The following is a 21,881-nucleotide window of genomic DNA, read 5'->3' on the forward strand; positions in this document are numbered from 1 at the left end:
ACCTTGAAAACATGTTTGCTTTTGTCAGATCTTCCCTTCCAGTGCCATATAATTCCCTTGCAGCATGTAATGCATGAATGAAGTGCTGAGCAAGTGAATCAACTGCTGGATGACTGCAAAGTTAGCTACATTTTACTAAACTGGCCTTGCTGACTGTTGAGTCACTGTGCCTATAAACTCAATGTGCATTTGAGCTAGCTGGCCATATAGAGAATTATAGAAACTACAGGTATAATCGTTTTGTTTTCAGACTTAACCCAAAAGTCGGAGAGATTAGCAGAGAGAATCCTGTGCCATGTTAAGATGTGAAAGCCCAACTGAAGGTCTTTTCTAATGGTAATGGGAGCCTGATCAAGGATGTCCTGGCTTTCAAACGCTGTTTACTGAATACAGGCCAGCAGTTCTCATACTCCGCAGTGCCAATGATATGGCCTTGATAGCTGCCTGTACAAACTCCCCTACCCCATTCCCCAGGTGGAGGACTGACCACGAATCAAATGACTATTGTTTGGGATGGTTGTTAGATATCAGGAATTGCAAGTCATGGGGAGCAGGATCCTTGGCTTCAGAAGGAAGGGTCAAGCAGTAACTTTCAATGCCCTCCTGCCCTGTATTGAATCTCTCAGTTCTTCAGATTAGTGCAGCTCAGGGGAGCCACCCAAACTATTTGCAGCTAAGGTGGGAATAGCCCTTAAGTGGTCATTAATTGACTGACTATTCAAGGCCTGAATTAGTGGTGGGATGGGAATGTCAAGTTTATGCCTTTTTGCTCAGAACTTTATTCAGATGGAGCTTGAAAGATAGTGAGGTTCTGATATGTCTGTTGCACCTTTCAATTGGATCATAGCTGATTTATGATCCAACTCCTTGTCTTTGCTCCAAGTAGATTGTAAAATAAGCTTCAGACTTCCATACTTAGATATAGCAAGAGCCAGTGTATGTCACATGCCAAGATAGCAGATTTGACATTATATTATGAAACTTATTTTGTCCATTTTATTGAGAAATTGTAACTTTTTATAAAATTTGTCTGTCTTTACATTGCATTTTGAGGCAGAGGTGATGCACAGTGATCTAGGGTTTCAAGGTTTTGACATTGATAACTTAAAATTGATAACTCCCAAGATGCAAGAGTGAGACAACAAGAGTTTCTCCTTTTTTGAGCAAACATTTTGGCTGCAGTCTGTGCTTTTGCTATGCATGGTAACATTGGGAACCCAAAAAGTGAAACAGTAGCCCTCACCCAACAGAAAATTGAACATCAATATCTTGCTCCTATGGACCAATTAAATTGGCAAAATGCAATCTTTAAGTACACTTTGAGTTTATGTATGTAGTTGCATATTTGTATTTTTGAGCAGCAGTTTTAAAATTAATTATTTTCTTTACAGCTAAAGAACATTTGTTGAGACCACAGTTTGTGGAGAAATTGAAAAACCTCAGTGTTAAAGAGGGTGCTCCTGTTGCAATGGCAGTGAAAGCTGTTGGAAACCCAAATCCTGATATTGTATGGCTGAAAAATAGTGATATAATTGTCCAACACAAGTATCCTCATATCAAGTAAGTGCATTACAATTTAATGAATATTAATTGCAATGTGCATGTATGCATTTATATTATTTGCTATATCATAATTTCTACTTATTTGTATTTTAGGATTGAAGGTATTAAAGGAGAAGGAGCACTTAAAATTGCTTCTGCGGCAATTTATGATGCTGCCTGGTATACTGCAACTGCCATCAATAAAGCAGGTCGTGACACAACAAGATGTAAAGTAAATGTTGAACTTGAATTTGCTGAACCTGAACCAGAAAGAAAGCTAATCATTCCAAAGGGAACATATAAAGCGAAGGAGATATCAGCTCCAGAGCTAGAACCGCTCCATTTACGTTATGGCCAGGAACAGTGGGAGGAAGGTGATTTGTATGATAAAGAAAAACAACAGAAGCCACATTTCAAGAAGAAAACTAGTTCTGTGAGGCTTAAATGTTTTGGGCCAGCACATTTTGAATGCAGACTAACACCAATTGGTGATCCAACAATGGTTGTTGAGTGGTTACTTGATAGTAAGCCTCTTGCTGCAGCAAACAGACTACGCATGATCAATGAATTTGGATATTGCAGTCTGGACTTTGAAGTAGCATATCCCCGGGATAGTGGCATCATCACCTGTAGAGCTACAAACAAATATGGTACTGATCAGACATCAGCAACTCTCATTGTAAAAGATGAAAAGAGTCTTGTTGAAGAATCTCAATTGCCTGAAGGCAGAAGAGGGATGCAGCGAATTGAAGAACTTGAAAAACTAGCCCATGAAGGTGCACTGACAGGTGTTTCGGAAGAACTGATAAAAGAGAAGACAAAGCCTGAAATAGTTTTGTTCCCAGAACCAGCAAGAGTGATGGAAGGTGAAATAGCACGTTACCGGTGTCGTGTCATAGGCTACCCTCAACCAAAAGTCAACTGGTATCTTAATGGACAACTTATTCGTAAGAGCAAGCGCTTTAGGCTGCGGTATGATGGTATTTATTACCTGGAAATTGTTGACTGCAAATCATATGATTCAGGTAATGTCAAAGTTACAGCAGAAAATCCTGAAGGGGTCGTGGAACATACAGTGAAACTAGAAATAACTGAACGAGAAGATTTTAGGTCGATTTTGCGACGAGCCCCCGAACAGAAAGTTGACATTGGCCCATCAGAACCAGCCAAGCCATTTTTTGAAGTCGTTAAGGTAGAAAAACCAGCAGATGCTGCAACCAAAGAAGTGGTGAAACTTAAAAAAGCTGAAAGAATTGTTCATGAGAAACAAACAGAGGAGACTGAAGAACTGCGTAGCAAGTTTAAACGTAGACAAGAGGAAGGCTATTATGAAGCTATTACAGCAGTCGAACTCAAATCACGTAGAAAGGATGAAGCTTATGAAGAAATGCTGAGAAAAAGAAAGGAAGAACTTCTCCATTGGACCAAAGAAGTACCTGAGGAGGAGAAGAAACCACTTCCTCCTCAAGGCACTGTCACCATTCCAACTTTTAAACCAGACAAGATTCAGTTATCGCCAAGTATGGAAGCCCCCAAAATTTTGGAACGTATTCAGAGTCAGACAGTGGCTCGTGGAGATGAGAGTCATTTCCGTGTTAGAGTGGTAGGCAAACCAGACCCTGAATGCCAATGGTTTAAGAATGGGGTGAAACTTGAAAAATCTGACCGAATTTACTGGTATTGGCCTGAAGACGATGTTTGCGAACTTGTAATTCGAGATGTTGTACCTGAAGATTCTGCCAGCATAATGGTGAAAGCTATCAATGTGGTTGGTGAAATCTCAAGCCATGCTTTCCTGCTTGTACAAGGTATTTAACTTTGTTCACTAATTGGTAGGGGCATGTTTTTAAAATAACTTTTCATCTGGTATTTACAGTTTTGTGTTTTTTTTTTACTTTCAGCCAAGCAAGTGATTACGTTTTCTGAGGAATTGCATGATGTCAGGGCAAAAGAGAAAGACACCATGGCAACTTTTGAATGTGAACTGTCAGAACCATTTATAAAAGTAGAATGGTTTAAGAACGATGTGCAGATTTTCTCTGGTGACAAATACCGAATGCATTCTGACCGAAAAGTTCACTTTCTGTCTGTATTGACAATTAGTATGAATGATGCTGCAGAATACACTTGTGCTCTTGTTGACGATCCTTCTATAAGATCAACAGCTAAACTTATTGTTGAAGGTAAGAAAAGTTCTTGAGCAGCAAAGCAATAACGAAGTGACTGTATCACAATAGACAGCATGCAAACTGTTATTGAAATTAGAGATCCTGATTTTGTACAAAGATTGTTCCTGCCAAGAATTTTGCTGCTCCTCTCTCCATAATATCTATTGATTAAGTTACCAAGCAAGAAATAATGGATATTCGATACGTAATGCACATTAACAATATTAACGTTACATTTTCAGATCTGCTTTCAAAATAATTTATCACATAGTAAAAGATTATCCGACAATAACAAGAACATTTTTCTTTTGCCTGCTACACATGAAAGCATCGATATTCATAGTTTATAAGAAAATGAAGCAGAAGGAAGTCATTCAACCCTTTGAGATTTCATTTATCCCCATTCAATAAACCTAATTGTGGCCTTAACTCCATTTTCCCGTCTACCCCGTGTCTCTTAACTCCTTTATTGGTCAAAAATCTGTCTAACGCAATCTTAAATAGGCTTGATGACCCCCACCTCCACAGCTTTCAATGGAACACACTTTGAAAACAAATGACTCTTAGAAAATAAATTCTTCCTTATCTGTCTTAAATGAGAGATGCCATATTTATAAACTCTGCCCTTGTTCTCAGTTTTCTTATTAGAAGAAACAGCATCTACCATATCAAGGTCCCTCAGATTCTTACGAGTTTCAGTAATATCACCTCCCATTCTATTAAATCAATGAATCTCAGCTCAACCTGTTCAACCTTTCCTTACATGAGTGTTGAAAAAGAATGAAATGAAATGCCAAGTTTCATGTTCAGAATGATGATACCCAGTTACTCCTAAACACTATGTCTCTTTGCCACTCTGTTGCATGTGATTGGTCACACTGATTGTCCTATGACCAGTCTTAGCACAGCAGAAATTTTCTCCAATTCCAAAATCTCCATTCCCCAGCATCCAATTCCATCCCTTCTGGATCGTTGTCTGAGCCTGAATCAGACAATCATCATTTCTGCATTCTACTTAACCATGACCCTAGTTCTGATTCCACATCATTTTCCATCATCAAGGCCACCTGCTTCCAGTTTTATAAATTGCACTCTTCTTCATTCTTATCTCCATCCACATCCTGCTAAAGCACATATTAAGTCTCAGATAAATACTCCCCATGGAGTCACTTACATCCAATCAGTGTAAATTTTAGCATATTCAAAACTCTGTTGCTCGTATCCTTGCAGAAAGTTTAATTCTCCTGTTATTCTTGTCAAGCAACACTTCTGATTTTAAATATCATAGTGGTTGTCAAATCTTTTCATGTCCTCAACCTTTCAATCTCTCTAACATCCTCCATCTCTAAACCGTCCAAGGGCTCGATATTACTCCAAGTCTAGCCACTTGTGCAACTCTGATTTCCTTCATTCCTCCATTGGTATCCCTGTTTTCAGCTAAATCTTAACATTTTCCCCCTAAACTAGCCTAACTTTGTAATCACCTTTAAAATGCTCCTTAAAGTGTTGTTCATCTCTCCAAGTATTGTCTTATGTGATTTGATGTTGCATTTTTTTTCTGCTAATCCCCCTATGAAGTACCCTGTGACATTTAGCTACGTTAATGATACTATTTAAGTGCATAATATCGTTGACTTATAGACAAGCAGTCTGATGCAGCATTCATGCAGAGAATCTATTTGAAATGCAAATGGGTTGAATAATTTATACCATGAGGGTGTAGCTCTATCTCTCGCCCTTGTTTCTTCAAGCATGCTTTCATTTGAGGCACTGGATTGATGAATTTACTTCTTAATTGGATTATGTAAATCAAGATATGAAATAGTGCAAGATGTGATCATTTAAATTGTAACTTTTTTCCAATGTCTGTATAGGTACTCTTATTGAATTCATCAAAGAGCTTACAGATATAGAAGTACCAGAATTATTCTCAGGTGAATTAGAATGTGTTGTTTCGAGTGAAGATGCTGAGGGAAAATGGTACAAAGGAGACGTAGAGATCCAACCCAGTGGCAAACACTATATTTCTTCTCGTCGTGGCCGGCACACTCTAACAGTCAAGGATGTTATCAAGGAAGATCAGGGCAGATACAGTTTTATTATTGAAGGGAAAAAGACAAGTTGTAATCTGAAGATGAAACGTAAGTTAATTTTTTTAATGAAAAACAACATTGATTAACTCGCCTTCTGTTTTCTAATTAATATTTTTAACAAAGTATTTGATTCAATGCAATCAGTGTCTGCATTTAACAGATTAAAAGACATTCTAAGGGGTTTATTGACCATGGTTATCCTTGCTTTTTTGTAGCACGTGCTGTGACAATCCTTCAGGATCTTGAAGACCAGACTGTTTGTGAAGGAGATATTGCCCAGCTTGAAGTAAAATTTACTCAGGAAAATGTTGAAGGTGTCTGGATGAAGGATGGTCAAGAAATCGAGGCGAACGAACGTGTTCACATTGTTATAGACAAAACATCACATATGTTGCTGATTGAAGATGCAACTAAAAAAGATGCTGGCAGATATTCATTCCGTGCTACTGATTTCGATCTCGTAACTTCTGGACGTTTAATTGTACAATGTAGGTGTTAATATTTTCATTTCTAACATTTCAATTTATAGAGTTTCGTGCTGTTATAGGCATCATCTAGCCTATTCAGAGACTTCCAACTGACAACCATGTTTTTTTTTTATTTTCCAGCTATTGATATTGTGATCCCTCTTAAAGACGTTACAGTTATTGAGGGAACAAAGGCAGTTTTAGAGTGCAAAGTCTCAGTTGCACATATCACTTCTGTGAAATGGTACTTAAATGATCAACCAGTTCAACTTGGTGACAGGATACAGGCTGTTGCAAAGGGAGCTAAACAGCGTTTGGTAATCAGCAAGACATTTGCCTCAGATGAAGGTTGCTATAAACTTGTCATCGGTAAAACTGAAACAAGCTGCAATCTATCAATTGAACGTACGTGACCAAATACTATGAACTGATTTTAAAAATTGTATTTTGTTTATTGGATGTTTTGTTTTCTGAAGCTTGGGTTTATGCCTTGCCTTACAGGAATTCAAATTATTAGAGGACTTAAAGATGTGACATGCACAGAGACACAGAGTATTACTTTTGAAGCAGAGTTGTCTCATAGTGGAATTGATGTAGGCTGGGTATTTAGGAAGCAAGAGCTCAAAGCTGGCCCCAAATACAAGATAGAGGCAAAGGGCAAAATTTACAGATTGACTGTACTGAACATAATGAAAGATGAAGAAGGAGAGTATACATTTACCGCTGGTGAAAAGACATCAAAGGCAAATCTGACAGTTTCAGGTATGAAGAAATTAAATGCTGCTCTGAATAAACAAACTTAAATAGAGTCTTGTTTAATATTTGTTTGCAGTAAAAATCATGGTAGCTGTTTATAAAAATAGATAGCAAGCTTATATCGAAGTGAATAGTGTAAATTATCTGTAATGCATGTTTTAATACTTTTACTATAAAATGATATAAACACATGTCAATGCTATTTTATGCACAAATTTGAAATGGTTGAAATCATAGAGTTATTATGATGCAGAAGGAGGCCATTTGGTCCGTTGTGCCTGACTGGGTCTGTTGCCTCTTTTCCCTCTATCTCTGCACACCATTTCTATCTAAATAAGCATTCAATGACCACTTGAGTGCCTCATTGAACCTGCCTCCATCACATTTCCAGGCAGTCTATTTCATACTCTAACTACTCACTTTATGGAAGAGTTTTTTTTCTGACATCATCTTTGCTTTTTGTTTTGCACATCATTTTAAATCTGTACCTTCATGTGCTTTTAGCTTTTATGAGTAGGAGCGGCCTCTTCCTATGTAACTAGTACTCTTATGATATTGAAACAGTCCATCAAATCTCCTCTGCATCTTCTACTATCCAAGGATTACAGTCCAACTTCTTCATTCTATCCCTCATAATTGAAGTTTCTCATTTCTGGAACCATTCTAATAAAGTACTTCTGCAATCTTTGCAATGCATTCACATTGTAACATGATAATCACAACTGGACACAATACTCCAGCTGAGGTCTGGCAAGTGTCTTTTTAAACAAAATAAATCATAGTTCTGTGATTGTGAGAATTAACTGGATCACTCAAATTTAAAAAAAACCATTCATTTGTTATTTTTCTTTCTTACACTGTCATATATCCAGCACTTAAAAAGAAGCTTCAAGCATAGAAAATTAAAGATGACACCTTTCACAATTATGTGCTTAATTCTAACTTAATTGTTGTTGATATTTTCATTAATCCTTTACTTCAGATACCTCAGCCTCTTCTAAGACAGGATATTGTAATTTCCATGCCCATGCTGACAGCTTATCTTTCTTCCTTTTTGCAACCATACATCTCATCAATTGATTATGATTTCAATTATATTGATTTTGTTTTGAAAATTTAAAAATACTTTTATTTCTCAATGTATCTGTTAGCCATTTGTTTCTTGATCTCACCATTGTGCAAGGGTGAACCAACATATGATCTCCTACAATTGAACATAAAACAGCTGCCATTCTCTGATATTGTTTTGTTACAACATGGAGACAAACAGCTGAATCAAATTCCTACTTCTATATTCACAACACAATAAAATTAAAACCTTCAAAGACCCTCAAAGCTGACTTCAATTAGTCCTAACCAGACGTTTTTTTAGTAACCAATGCCAGACTCTGTGAATGATCAATTCAAGAGACCGGGTTTGTAGCTTAAGCAAACGACTATAACTATTAAATAATAATACAGAATCTTTTACATATGTTCATATTCATTGAGCAAGTTAGTTACATTTTAAGATCTTCATCTAACTAAATTAGAGATTTAATCAGGCTTAGAGACACTGTTAACGTTACTCCAACAAGATGCCATAGCATCAGAGTGCATGCAGACATTTAAAGTTTGTATTCGTCTTTTTTTGCTTTGGTTTATTCCATTATTTTTATAAATCCTCAGGTGGTGCTATCAGCAAACCTCTCAAGGATCAGACAGTTCCAGAATCACAGCCAACCATCTTTGAATGCATGGTGGCTAATGCAGACTCTGAGGGAGTATGGTCAAAGGATGGCAAGCCAATAACCTTCAGTAATATGGTCCGAAGTGAAGTAGATGGAGTTACCCGGCGTCTCATAATTGATATCACTAAATCAGAAGATGCAGCTGAATACTCATACCAAGTTGCAAACTCCAAGACATCAGCTAAGCTGAAGGTTGAAGGTCGGTATCACAGTCAAAAAATGAAATCACAAAAAATACAGTTTCACAGAAAAATAATAATGTTGTACAAGTAGAAATTGTAGAGTGTAATTAATATTATTTAACCATTAATAATAGATAAGCACCTTTTCCAATATTATAAGCACATGAAAGTGAACTTCTGGTTTGATAGAAGAGTGATACTGGAATTTAATATGTAATATTAAGAGAATCCTAACATTTATGCATTACAAAAATGAACTGTTGAATAGCCAGCTAGTTCAATGATTAAGGAAAATTTAATAATTTGAAACTGTTAGAAACGTATAAGTAAACAAATTAACTGTCCTTTGTTCTCAGTTCATAATTTTAATTGGCGAAGTTTGACTTTTAAGGAAAATTACTGCAAAATAGTACAATAACAATGTACCTGTGAAAAAGTAGAACAGCTGTTTAGTACTTCCATTTGAAGGAGTTTTGCTTATGTGTTGTAGAATCATTCACATATGGGAAAACTGATTGTTTTACTGCTCCCCAAAGAACTGGTATAAATACATTCCAGAAAGTTAAAATGCTGTTGCTTTTTAATGAAGATTATTGGAAGCATAGACAGAAGTTTAATACTTTCATTGGGTTATATAAGATACATCTCTCTAGAGTTGACTGCATATCTCTGACTATTAAAATCAAATTCATTTAACGATTTCATTGGAAGAATACTGTGTTTTATAAATTATGGCATTAACATAACTAATTAGTTCTATTACTCTATACCAAGGTGAAAGTTAGAAATTTGACATCAGCTAAGGTGTAAAGCGGAAGAGCTGTCATGTTCCAAGGGAGCTTTACAATTTCTGACAATTGCTACGGGAAACTAATGAATGGTCCAATACAATTAAGAGGATACAAGATTAGGGAGGAGGATGAGATGCAGAATTATTTAACAATATGAGTAAGGAAAATTGTGATTGGGGAATAAGGTGAAAAGATCTATTCAAAGTCAAGGCAGCTAGTCAAGTGAACTTTTTGTAAGAGTGTAAATTGATTGTAAAAACATTTTACTGGTAGAACCCCGATGACAGGGGTGGGCAATTAATTCTTCCAAGGGGCCACATGAGAAGCCTGAGTTGTGTTGGAGGGCCGAACCAACAATAAGTTGAACATAATTCTGCTCAGTATTAATTTTCTCCCATTATAAAATGTACTAAATTATATACCATTCTCATGGCTAGAACTTCTCCTTGCATGCTCATATCTAAGAGCACATCATTGAACCTTCCATGCATTTTTGGGTACCAGATCAAATCATCACCCTTACAATATTAAAGTACTTGATTAGGAGCCTGTGACTCAGCACAAAGAAGCAATCAGGCAGATTATGGGATGCATTAGACTGCACAGTCTCACTCAATCTTGTAAAAGACTGCAGTACAACTGAGAAATCATACCTTCCCTTCCTTCAGGTAATTAATAAGGTGAACAGTAAGTCAATGGATAAATGAGATTGCATTATAAATAAATAACTCTAATAAAATTGTTCTCTAAACTCAGCTGTCAAGATAAAGAAGACATTGAAGAATCAGACTGTCACAGAAACACATGATGCAGTCTTTACCTTGGAGCTTACACATCCTGATGTGACTGGAGGCCAGTGGATTAAAAATGGAGAAGAAATCAAACCTAGTGACAAGTTTGAGATTACTGTCGATGGTGTCACACATACTCTAAGAATTAAGAATTGTGTACTTTCAGATGAATCTGTGTACAGCTTCAAACTTGGCAGATTGTCAGCTAATGCTAGACTTCATGTGGAAGGTAAGAGCTGGAATTTATATCTCATATCACTTAACAATACAAATTATTAAAAGCACATTACTGTAGATAGTAATTTCTTTAAAGATTTTGAAACTATTTTAACCTTGCTAATAAGTACTAAACAATCTTCTAGTATATATATTTAAATATTTTTATTGAAACACTATGCAGACTTGCAGAATTGCCAAGCAAGTTTCAATACCTTGGCTCATTCACCTAAAAACGTGCACTTTTGGCATCCAGCTCAACCCAATGACAAAACTCAATGTAGTTTGAGTATTAGCTTAACACATGCAACATAATGTGAATAACTGTATAAATAAGTGGATAACAAGTGATATGTTAACAACACAATATTGATTTTCCATGAATTATTTTCATATTTGTGAATTGTAAATTAAGTTGCACATTTCTAATTACATTTTGTAGCTTAAATTATTATAATAAAAATATACCTTCTTGAGCTTTCAGTAATTATTGTGGGGTCATGAAAATGTTTATTTGAATTTTCTGAACTTACACAATATTTTATTTTATATCATTAGTTATCAAAGTAATTAAGAAACCAAAGGACATCACAGCTATGGAAAATGCCACTGCTACTTTTGAACTAAGTGTATCGCATGATAATGTGCCAGTGAAATGGATGTTCAACAATGTGGAGCTTAAGACGAGTGACAAGTGCAAAGTTATTTCACAGAGGAAAGTTCACAAACTAATTTTGGAGAATGTCACCCCAGCGCAAACTGGGGAGTATTCAGCCATTATTGGACAACTTGAATGCAAAGCAAAACTTTATGTTGAATGTGAGTGCATTTATTATATATTCCTCTGGTGATAATATATTACAACACAATACTTTAATGTAAAATTGAAATAATACATCATCCCAAAAGATAGTATCTATTTTCAGCATTCTAATATTTCAAAATTTATTTTTTAAGCCGTGCACATCACCAAGACTATGAAGAATATTGAAGTTCCTGAGACAAAAAATGCATCATTTCAGTGCGAAGTGTCTCATTTCAATGTTCCATCGACCTGGTTAAAGAATGGTGTGGAAATAGAAATGAGCGATAAGTTCAAAGTAGTTGTGCAAGGCAAACTCCACCAGCTGACTATAATGAACACAAGCCATGAGGACTCTGCAGAATACACCTTTATCTGTGGAAATAATAAAGTGTCGGCTACTCTGACAGTAAACCGTAAGATTTCTTCATTCATTTCTGTACCATATATCCATAATTTTAAGTTAACCTTGCATAATTACAGATGACAAGCTAAGCACCTAATAGTTAATATTAATTGGAATGTGTATATTGACAATCATATTCCTCTGCAACTAAATTATTGTTTTCCTTTGTTAGCAATTTTAATAACATCCATGCTAAAGGATATGAATGCACAAGAGAAAGATACAATTACCTTTGAAGTAACAGTGAATTATGAAGGTATTACTTACAAATGGCTCAAGAATGGCAAAGAAATCAAATCAACTGAGAGAACACAAATAAAAACCAAGCAATTGACACACACACTTTCAATCCGAAATATTCACTTTGGTGATGCAGCAGAGTACAGTTTTGTTGCTGGATCAGCATCGTCTGCAGCAACTTTATATGTGGAAGGTAATTTATTTGCGGTTTTGTTTATGTAGCACAGTTAACTGTAAAATTGGATGTTTAATATATGCAATGCAGTGTATAATCAGTGCATGTCCTTCTATAGCTCGGCACATTGAATTCCGGAAGCACATCAAGGATATCAAAGTCACCGAGAAGAAGAAAGCCACCTTTGAGTGTGAAGTTTCAGAACCAAATATTGAATTACAGTGGATGAAGGATGGTGTGGAACTCCAGGTTTCGGAAAGGTAGGTGTCAGATGTGCACAATATTTGATAAATCAATTTTGTTCACTAACTGTGTTCCATAAAGCTTAATGTTTGATTTTAATTATTTTCTTTGCTTATTTTTTAACAGAATTAAGATGCACAGTGAGAAATTTATTCATCGCCTCACCATTCCTGTTACAAAAATGTCTGATGCTGGCCAGTATTCAGCAGTTGCAGGTGGAAATATTTCCACTGCTAAACTGTACATGGAAGCAAGACACATTGTCATTTCAAAACCTGTTCATGCAGATATCCAGGTATAATGTATTTGCTTTTTTATTTAAAATAACAGTTTTTACATGATGAACAGTGTAGAAATTGAAAACAGAAGAAAATCACTGAGTTTTATACTTTCCTACATTATGTTAACAAAACCTAATTTTCTGTAATCAGGTCGTTGAGAAAAAGAAAGCCATATTTGAATTTGAAGTTGATGAAGATGATGTCGAAGCTCAATGGCTCAAGAATGGAACTGAGATCAACTTTGAAGTTGAACAAAGATATAGATATATAATCCAAAGACGCGTACATCGCATGACCATCACTGATACCAGAGTTTCTGATTCTGGCGAATACACCTTTGTGGCTGGCAGGAATCGGAGTTCTATGAATCTTCTTGTTAACGGTACATACAAAGCAACAATTACTTGCTGTCACAAAATACCTTTATGATACAAATAAATAGCACTTCTCAAGGTGAAATCAGACAAGCGTGGATGCTGGACCAAAGCAGGAGATACCAGGAGAGTTGAGCAGCAATTTTGTTAAAAGTTGGGTGTTAATGAATGTCTAAAAGGAGAAATAAATAGTGAGGCAGTGATGTTAGAAAGAATATTGCAGAACTTGGGGCTAAAACTACAGCTATTGAAAGAAATGGCAGAGTGAGTTCAAGTTTAGACATCAGCCAGCTATGGTACGAGTGTAATTAGAAGTAGCTTGGCAGACATCTTTACCCGGGCATACGTGGATGGAAGTTGATAGATGAATGTGTGTGGTGGGGGTACAAGAAAATGGTTGATCATAATCAAATGGGAGTATAAAGCTAGGAATAGATTGTGAGGTTAAGGGAGCTGATGTGAAGGGGAAGTTGACAGCACCATGAAATCAGGAGAAGAATGGAAACAGTGGATAAGAAGTCAACAGATGAGGAGGTTGAGGGTGGCAAGTTAGAAAGATATTTTTGCAAGAAACTAGAGGTGCAACTAATTTATTAAGAATGATATTGGGGAGTACTTGGAAGTGCATGGTGAAATAGGGCTGAGTCAGTGGAGGTCATGCCTGACAAATCTGCTTGAATTCTTTGAGGAGGTAATGAGCAATTTAGAGGAGAGTCAGTGGATATGGTAGCATGGTGGCTCAGTGGTTAGCACCGCTGTCTCATAGCGCCAGGGACCCGGGTTTGAATCCAGCCTTGGGTGACTATCTGTGTGCAGTTTGCACATTCTCCCCGTGTCTACGTGGGTGTTCGGGTTTCCTCCAACAATCCATACATGTACAGGTTAGATGATTTGGCCATGCTAAATTACCCATAGTGTCCGGGGATGTGTGGTCTAGGTCAGGGGTAAATATAGGATAATAGGGTAGCAGAATGGGTCCAGGTGAGTTACTGTTTGGAGGGTCAGTGTGGAGTTGTTGGGCCAAAGGGCCTGTTTCCACACTGTAGGGATTCTATAATTCTATTTTTTGGATTTCTAGAAGGCCTGTGACAAGCTGCACAGGAAGTTGTCAAAAGAAAATAAGAGCCCGTGGTGATAGGGACAAGGTACTGACATAGATAGAGGATTGGCTGACTGGCAGAAGGCAGACAGTGGAAGTAAAGGAGTCTTTTTCAGGTTGGCAGCCAGTGACTGATTAGTTCTGTAGGGTCAGTGTTGGGATCACAACTATTCACATTATACATAAGCTATCTGGATGAAGGAACTGAGGACATTGTTGTTGTTGTTTGCAGATGACACAAAGATTAGGGGAGGAATCGGTAGTGTTGAGGTAGCAGGAGGCTGCAAAAGGATTTAAACAGGTTTGGAGAGTGGGCAAAAGAACTGGTAGATGGAATACAGTCTGGGAAAGTATGTGGTTATGCATTTTGGTAGGAAGAATAGAGGCATAGATTTTTTTCTAAATGAGAAAAGGCTTCAGAAATCTGAAGGACAGAAGGATTTAGAAGTCCTAGTTCAGGATCCTCTTAAGTTTAACATGCAGGTTCAGTTGGCAGTTAGGATGGCAAATGCGATGTTAGCATTTATTTCAAGAGAGTTAGAATACAAGAGCAGTGTTGTACTACTGAGACAATATAAGGCTCTGGTCAGACTGCATTTTGAATATTATGAGCAGTTTTGGGCCCCATATCTAAAGAAGGATGTGCTGGCCTTGGAGGGTGTCCAGAGGAGGTTTGCAAGAATGAACCCAGAGGTGAAGGGCTTGTCGTATAAGGAACCGTTGAGGATTCTTGGTCTGCACTCGATGGAGTATAGAAGGATGAGGGGGGTCCTCATTGAACCTTACAGAATGCTGAGAGGCCTAGATAGAGTGGACATGGAGAAGATGTTTCCACTAGTGGGAGAGTGTAGAACCTGTGGGGACAGCCTCAGAGTGAAAAGATGATCCTTTAAAACTGGGATGAGGAGGTATTTCTTCATCCAGAGGATGAAGAATCGGTGAAACACATTGCCATTGAAGGCTGTGGAGTGTACATTGAGAGTATTTAAATAACAATAGATAGGTTCTTGATCAGTAAGGGGATCAAAGATTATGGGGTGAAGGCAGGAAAAGAGAGTTGAGATCCATTTCAGCTATGATTGAACGGAGGAGCAGAATGATGGGCTGAATGACCTAAATCTGCCCCAATATGTTATGGCCTTTGGCCTTAGGTTGGCTGTAGAGAGCAAGCACCTTCTAATGGAGGAAGGAGGGTAAAGATACCATCAGAGATTGGTAGCTGCACAAACTGAGTTGAGAGCTATTGATCTGAAAATGGAGACTGTGACGATATGTAAAGGGAAGTTTATTTTAAAATTTTCAGAGATTATAGCTAGTGAACCATGAAACTGGAGAGGTGGCTATGGCCTGCAGCTGTTGTTGATCTAGTTTTGTGGAGTCCTCACATTATAGGCCCTATGATTAACAATAATTGGCCTCCATTGAGCAGCACAGAAATGGTTTGTTCCCAATGGCAGTATGATCAGTAATGAGACAGATTTAGGTTCATGGCAGCGGTCAGTGGCATCAAATTGCATGTCTGCCTACCCCCAATCTATACACCAAACATGTTTCAAACTCCACTGTTAATTTTGAATTTCAGTTTACTGTATCCAATGACTAATTGTATCTAAGAAGACACAATTATCACTAGTCAGTGATAATGTTCAGTCTTCAGCAATTGGAATCTTTCCAAGGAAGTTACATTTTTGAGCTTTTGTTCAAAAAGTCCCGAATTGTTTCTTTTCCTCGGATATTTTAAATGTAGAGGTAGTTCTTCTATAACACGATGGTTGTGTAACCCCGCATTATAGAAAAATCTCACTTCAGAAATGATGCTTAACATGTTGGGGATGTAATCACATGACAGCCAACACACATTTTAAAAGCCTGCGCTTTAGAAACAATGTCCCCAATTCATCAACAATGTTTCAACGAATTCACATTAATGAAACACGCGCTATAGCAGAATGACCTGTATTTCATGCTGTTGGTTAAACTATTCTCTCGTGATATGAAGGAAGAGTAAGTATGGCAACTGGATTGTAGACAGCAGAAGTAATTAGTATGTGGAAATCAGAAAACCAATGTTTTTACATTCTTCTCTGTTGTTATTTTAGTTCTTGAACCACCTTCATTTAAGTTGGAGTTGGAACCTTGCGTTGTGAAAGCTGGTGAACCTGCTCGATTCTGTGCGATAATAGTTGGCACACCAAAATTAGAAGTATCTTGGTTCAAGGATGGCCAAAAGCTCTCATCAGGATTCAAACGCAAGTTACTTCATGATGAGAATCAGTACACTTTGCTACTGATTGAGGCATTCCCTGAAGATGCAGGCACCTACACTTGCGAAGCAAGAAATGAAGTTGGTTTAGCTGCTAGTGGTGCTTCGCTTAATGTTGAAGGTATACTTGAAGTAATTTATTTATTTGCATGTACTTTAATGTACGTAATGTCCTAATGGTGAATACTGTCTATTTTTAGTTATATATAGGAATAGGAGAACTAAAGTTGATCGTTGCTTATGATGTGATATGAGCAGTGGTGAATCATTAACCTGTTTGAAAGCAATAGAGAAGAAAATTGCACCTATTGTAAATGTTCCTTATTTTCTTAACAATCCTTTTGTATGACTGCAGATATTTAATGTTGGAACTTTCTGTCAATAACAACTTGAAGTTCATAATTTTGCCTTGCAACAAGTCTTAATCATCCATTAACATTTTTTGTTAAATGTAAACGTAGTGTATCAATAGATTTACTTCTACTTCATATAAGTTTCAAATGATGCTTTTGATAAACTGAGATGTGAGATCCATGTTGTGAATTTATTTATGATTTACAGTTCCAGAAATTGTCTCTCCTGAGGTTGAAGCACCTGTTTATCCACCTACCATCTTAAGTCCAATACAGGACACTTCTACCACTGAGGGAAAATCTGCTCAATTTCAGTGCCGTGTTACTGGGACAGGTATGTTCCATGTTTATATTTCAGGGACATCCTTGTTTTTACTTCAGTTTTCTCCTTTCACTAGAAGGAGCTGATGTTTGGCAAGTTAGGGTCCTGATTTTATCTACAGTGTTCCTGCACTTCTCCCATTCAGCCATTTTATATGTATGAACCCAGATATTGTGCCATAGAGAGTGTCACAACTGAACTTCCTTCCGCTCACTTAACATTTATACAGTGGGAACATGAAAAGATCAATGATTCAGATGGAGGAAAAAGTGTTATGGAATGTTAAGGCCTAAACGCCAACAAATCCTGAAGACCTGATGGCCCACATCCTGGCATTCTAAAAGAGATCTCAACAGAGACATCACAATGTTGGTTATGGCTCTTAAAAACAAGCCCCTAGATTCTGAAACAGTGAATTGAAAGCTAGCTAACGTTACTGCAATTCAAAAAAGAAGCAAGAGAGAACCCAAGAATCTACAGGACGGTTAACCTGGTGTAAATCATCAGACAAATACTGGAATCTATTACTCAGGAAATCTCAACATTGCACTTAGAAAGTAAGAGTACAAGCAATCAGAATCAATCTGATATTGTGAATGAGAATTGTGTTTGGAAAAATTGATAGAGGGTTTTAGGGGTTCAATAATTCTTCATTCAGTTAAATTACAATTGGACTCATGGAGCTGGGGATAATACATTAACATGGCTGGATGTTTGGATAATCAACAAGAAATAGAGAGGAGGGATCAAATTTTAAAATTGGCAGTCTGTGACTAGCAGAATGCTGCAAGGATCATTGCTGCAGTCTTAGCTATCTATGTTGATTATTTAGATAAAGAAATCAAGAATAATGTATCCAGGTTTGGTAACAATGCAAAGCTTTATGAGAATGTAAAATATGTGAAGAGATATAGAGAGGTTGAGTACGTAACAAGGTGGATGAATATGAAGTGGGCAAGTGTGAGATACTCATTTTGGTAATAAGAATAAAGAAGCAGCTTTTTAAATAAAATGCATGAGATTTGTAAATGTTGTGCAAGGAACATGGAAAGTTGGCTTAAAAGCAAAATGCTGGAAATGTGAAATAAAAACAGCAAGTTCTGGAGATAATCAGCAGATCTGGCAGCATTGTTTGAACATATAAACAAGGAACAGCATTAGACCACTTGTCCCTTTGAACCTGCTCCACTATTCAATAAGATCACGACCGATCTGATTTTCACCTCAAATTCTATATTCTTGCATATCCTGATAACCTTTCATTACCTTGGTAAACAAGAATCTATTTTACAGAATCATAGAAGTGTTATTGAACTGAAGGCGATCATTCGGCCCATTCTGGCTGTCTCATGCTCATCCCTGCTTTCTTCCCATACCCTTTCATATTATTTTTACCCAGTGCCCTGTTGAATATTTCAATTAAACTTGCCTCCACCACACTCCCTAACTACTACTGAATGAAGAGAAAATTCTCACTTCAACCTTGCTTCTTCTGCTCATTGCTTTAAATCTATGCCCTGTTATGCTTGATCTTTTTGCCAGTGGGGGCAATTTCTCCCTATTTACTCTATCCAAATCACACATAGTTTTGAAAGCCTCCATCAGAGCTTCTCTCAGCCTTCTTGTCTCTGAGGAGAACAGTCCCAACTTCTTCAATCTATCTTTATAACTGAAGTTTCTCATCCCTGGAATCAAACAAGTATACTTCTTCTGCACTGTTTTCAATGTATTCACATCTTTCATATAATGTGATACCCAGAATTTTACACAGCACTCTAGCTGAGGTCTAAAAAATGTTTTATACAAGTTCAACATCACTTCCTTGTTCTTGTACTCTACACCCCTATTCATATAAAGCCAAGAATACTCTCCACCTGTCCTGCATTTTCAATGATCTGTGCACATAGATATCCAGATGCTCCTGCTTCTGTACCTTAGAATTTTACTGCCTATTTTATACTTTCAATGTTCTTGCTTCCAAAATGCATTGCCTCTCTCCTGCTGCATTACTTCTTTGCATTGAAACTCATCTGCCTCCTATCTGTCCACTCCACCAACTTGTCTATGTGCTGTATGTCCTTCTGGAGTTCTAGCCTGTCCTTTTCATAAGAACATGTTGACCCTGCCAGTGATGCCCACATTTAATGAATAAATAAAAAAATCAACTTCCATCTGGCATTCTCTGATCTGAAAGAAATCAAACTTAACTTATCCAAGTTCTCCTCACGGCTAAAATTCTTAATTCCTGCCAAATTCCTGATAACTCTCTTCTCCAGCCTATGTAGTATAATCACTTACTCCCATAGCAGAATTGTAAGCAATACTCTAGCTGCAACTTAATTCATTTTTTTAATAAAACTGTTAAACCTCTTATGGCTTTACTCTGACCTCAGCCAATAAAGGGAAGTATGCCTTCCTGATCATCTTATTTACCTGTACTATTTCTTTCAGGAATGTGTTGCATACTGTCCAAGTCATTCTGTTTCTCTACATTTTTCAGAATTGTATTCCCTTACTTAATTGGTCTTCCTCAATTACCTTGACTTCTTCTCCAAACTGAGTTCCAATTGACCAACAAATCCGTTGACAGCTTTCTGCATACCATAGCTTTCTCCTGACCCTTTTCCACATGATCAATTTTTTGTATAAATTTGTATAATTTATTCATGCCTGTAGCAAGGAGCTTAGTGTAATATCTGGTCTGAACATTTCTCTCATTTCTTAAAAACGAGCTTTCATGCTAAGTTTCTCCTTATCCCTGCTAAAAATCTTGAGTTCTTTCCACTGGAACACAGTTCACAAATACAAGCAACTCATACTGTTTTACAAAGGGGGAGTTTGCCAAACTTATGAACACAGACAGCAACCTTTGGCAGATTACTGGAACATAAACATGTGAAAGCAAGTGACTATCAAGCATCTGAGATGTTTAGATGCTAATGGATCTATGATGTAATTTCTGGAAATGAATGTGGGATATTACTGAAGCCTCATTTATGAATAGGTTTGTGCTTTATTTTGTGAATTTAGCATACATAATATAGTTTGGTAGTTGGTTGGGTGATTAAGTATCAGAGAGAGGGATAAAGAAACATTTTCAAATCTATGATGTGTCAATGACGTACCAGAAATTTTTTCATGGTTCCTCACCTTTTCACTGTATATTAATGACATAGATGCGAATTATAAATATTGAGTTTACACATAACAGCAAGTTGAGAGGCACAGTGAGTTATGTAGAGTAGAGCACATTAAAAAGGGGCAGGCACTGTGTGAGTGGTCAAAGCTGTGATCGACGGAGTTCAGTGTGAGATATTTTGATATAAGAAAGACAAATTGGAATCTATTTTAATGGTGAAATTTAGGCTTCCATGTACACAAATTACAAATGCAAAAGTGTATTTAGTAATCAAAAAGGTAACACAACGTTGTCTGTTATTTCAGAGTGCTCTAATCATTTATATTTTATGGCATAGAATGAGGTTATTTCTGATGCTATGCCTGAGCTTCCTCTTTTATAGACCAGTTATGCTTAGTCCAATAGCACATTTGCCAATAGCCCTGTAAATTCCAATCTTCCAATTCTCAAATCCTTTCAGACATGCTTATGGAATCAGCTTCTAGTACAGTCAGAAAGTTCCAGATTTTGACAACTGTGAGTGAAAACCATTCTCCCCATCTTCCCTCTAGATCTTTTGCCAGTGAGTTTAGAACCATCAGCTCTAGTGATTGATTCACTTCTCAGAAGGAAGAACTTTGCTTTCTCTAATGCTTTCACTATCTTGAAAACTGCAACTTAATCACTTCTTGATCTTCTATGTCCAAGGAGAGCCATTGTTATTGTTGCAAATTACTTTCATTACTAAAGTCCCACAGCACTGATAATCTACCCAATGCCATTCTAATTTGAATCCTTCCTGAAATATGGTGCCCAGAATTGTCTGCAATACTCCTACTGAGGCCAAGCCAGTGGATTTATAAACATCAATATGCATCTTTTTGTTTTTATATTCCATGTTTTTATTGATAAACTCAAGGAACCCATATACTATTTTCCAAGTGACTGTTAACTTTGTGCTGGATTATCGTCTCTAAGAAACCTTTCCAGCACGGTAATTCTCCAATTGTCTGGCATTGCCTCTCATCTCAGAAGGCTTGTGGCCAGTGCCTCCACAATTTCCATTTTTTCTTTATTTAGTGCCATCTGGAAATGTAGAAATAAAGAAAGAAGGATTAGGATTAAACCATTCAGCACATCAAGCCCATTCAACATAGTCATGGCTGACACTCTACCTCAATGTCACACTCCTATTCTCTCTCCATACCCGTTGGCACCTTGAGTTCCTGCACATCTTTCTACTTCTTTCTTAAATATATTTGGTGACTTCACCTCCACATCATTGTGTGGTAGAGAATTCCCAAGGTCCAAATGCCTCCAAGTGAAGGCATTTTTCCTCATCTCAGTTTGAAATAGCCTACCATGTATCCTAATCCATGATTCCTTCTTCTCTGTCTGGCCTGTGTGATGTACAGAATTTGGTGTCAACTTTTATTTGCTGGTATTCCTCTGCAGTGCCTTCTGGATGA

General features: G+C 37.1%; 1 protein-coding gene across 1 annotated transcript in view; it reads left to right on the plus strand.

The window, feature by feature from the left end:
- ttn.2 (titin, tandem duplicate 2) overlaps positions 1 to 21,881 on the plus strand; it is a 346,071-nt gene that overhangs the window by 30,684 nt on the left and 293,506 nt on the right. The window contains exons 22-38 of the mRNA XM_072579113.1: positions 1,392 to 1,560; positions 1,657 to 3,350; positions 3,444 to 3,725; positions 5,585 to 5,851; positions 6,019 to 6,291; positions 6,412 to 6,675; positions 6,772 to 7,032; positions 8,695 to 8,955; positions 10,486 to 10,749; positions 11,295 to 11,555; positions 11,694 to 11,954; positions 12,117 to 12,377; positions 12,478 to 12,619; positions 12,729 to 12,897; positions 13,034 to 13,265; positions 16,456 to 16,740; positions 17,181 to 17,306. Coding sequence (XP_072435214.1) covers positions 1,392 to 1,560; positions 1,657 to 3,350; positions 3,444 to 3,725; positions 5,585 to 5,851; positions 6,019 to 6,291; positions 6,412 to 6,675; positions 6,772 to 7,032; positions 8,695 to 8,955; positions 10,486 to 10,749; positions 11,295 to 11,555; positions 11,694 to 11,954; positions 12,117 to 12,377; positions 12,478 to 12,619; positions 12,729 to 12,897; positions 13,034 to 13,265; positions 16,456 to 16,740; positions 17,181 to 17,306 — 5,472 coding nt within the window. The remainder of the gene's footprint in view (positions 1 to 1,391; positions 1,561 to 1,656; positions 3,351 to 3,443; positions 3,726 to 5,584; positions 5,852 to 6,018; positions 6,292 to 6,411; positions 6,676 to 6,771; positions 7,033 to 8,694; positions 8,956 to 10,485; positions 10,750 to 11,294; positions 11,556 to 11,693; positions 11,955 to 12,116; positions 12,378 to 12,477; positions 12,620 to 12,728; positions 12,898 to 13,033; positions 13,266 to 16,455; positions 16,741 to 17,180; positions 17,307 to 21,881) is intronic.

This window comes from Chiloscyllium punctatum, chromosome 10 (assembly GCF_047496795.1).
Source record: "Chiloscyllium punctatum isolate Juve2018m chromosome 10, sChiPun1.3, whole genome shotgun sequence".
NCBI classification, from domain to species: domain Eukaryota; kingdom Metazoa; phylum Chordata; class Chondrichthyes; order Orectolobiformes; family Hemiscylliidae; genus Chiloscyllium; species Chiloscyllium punctatum.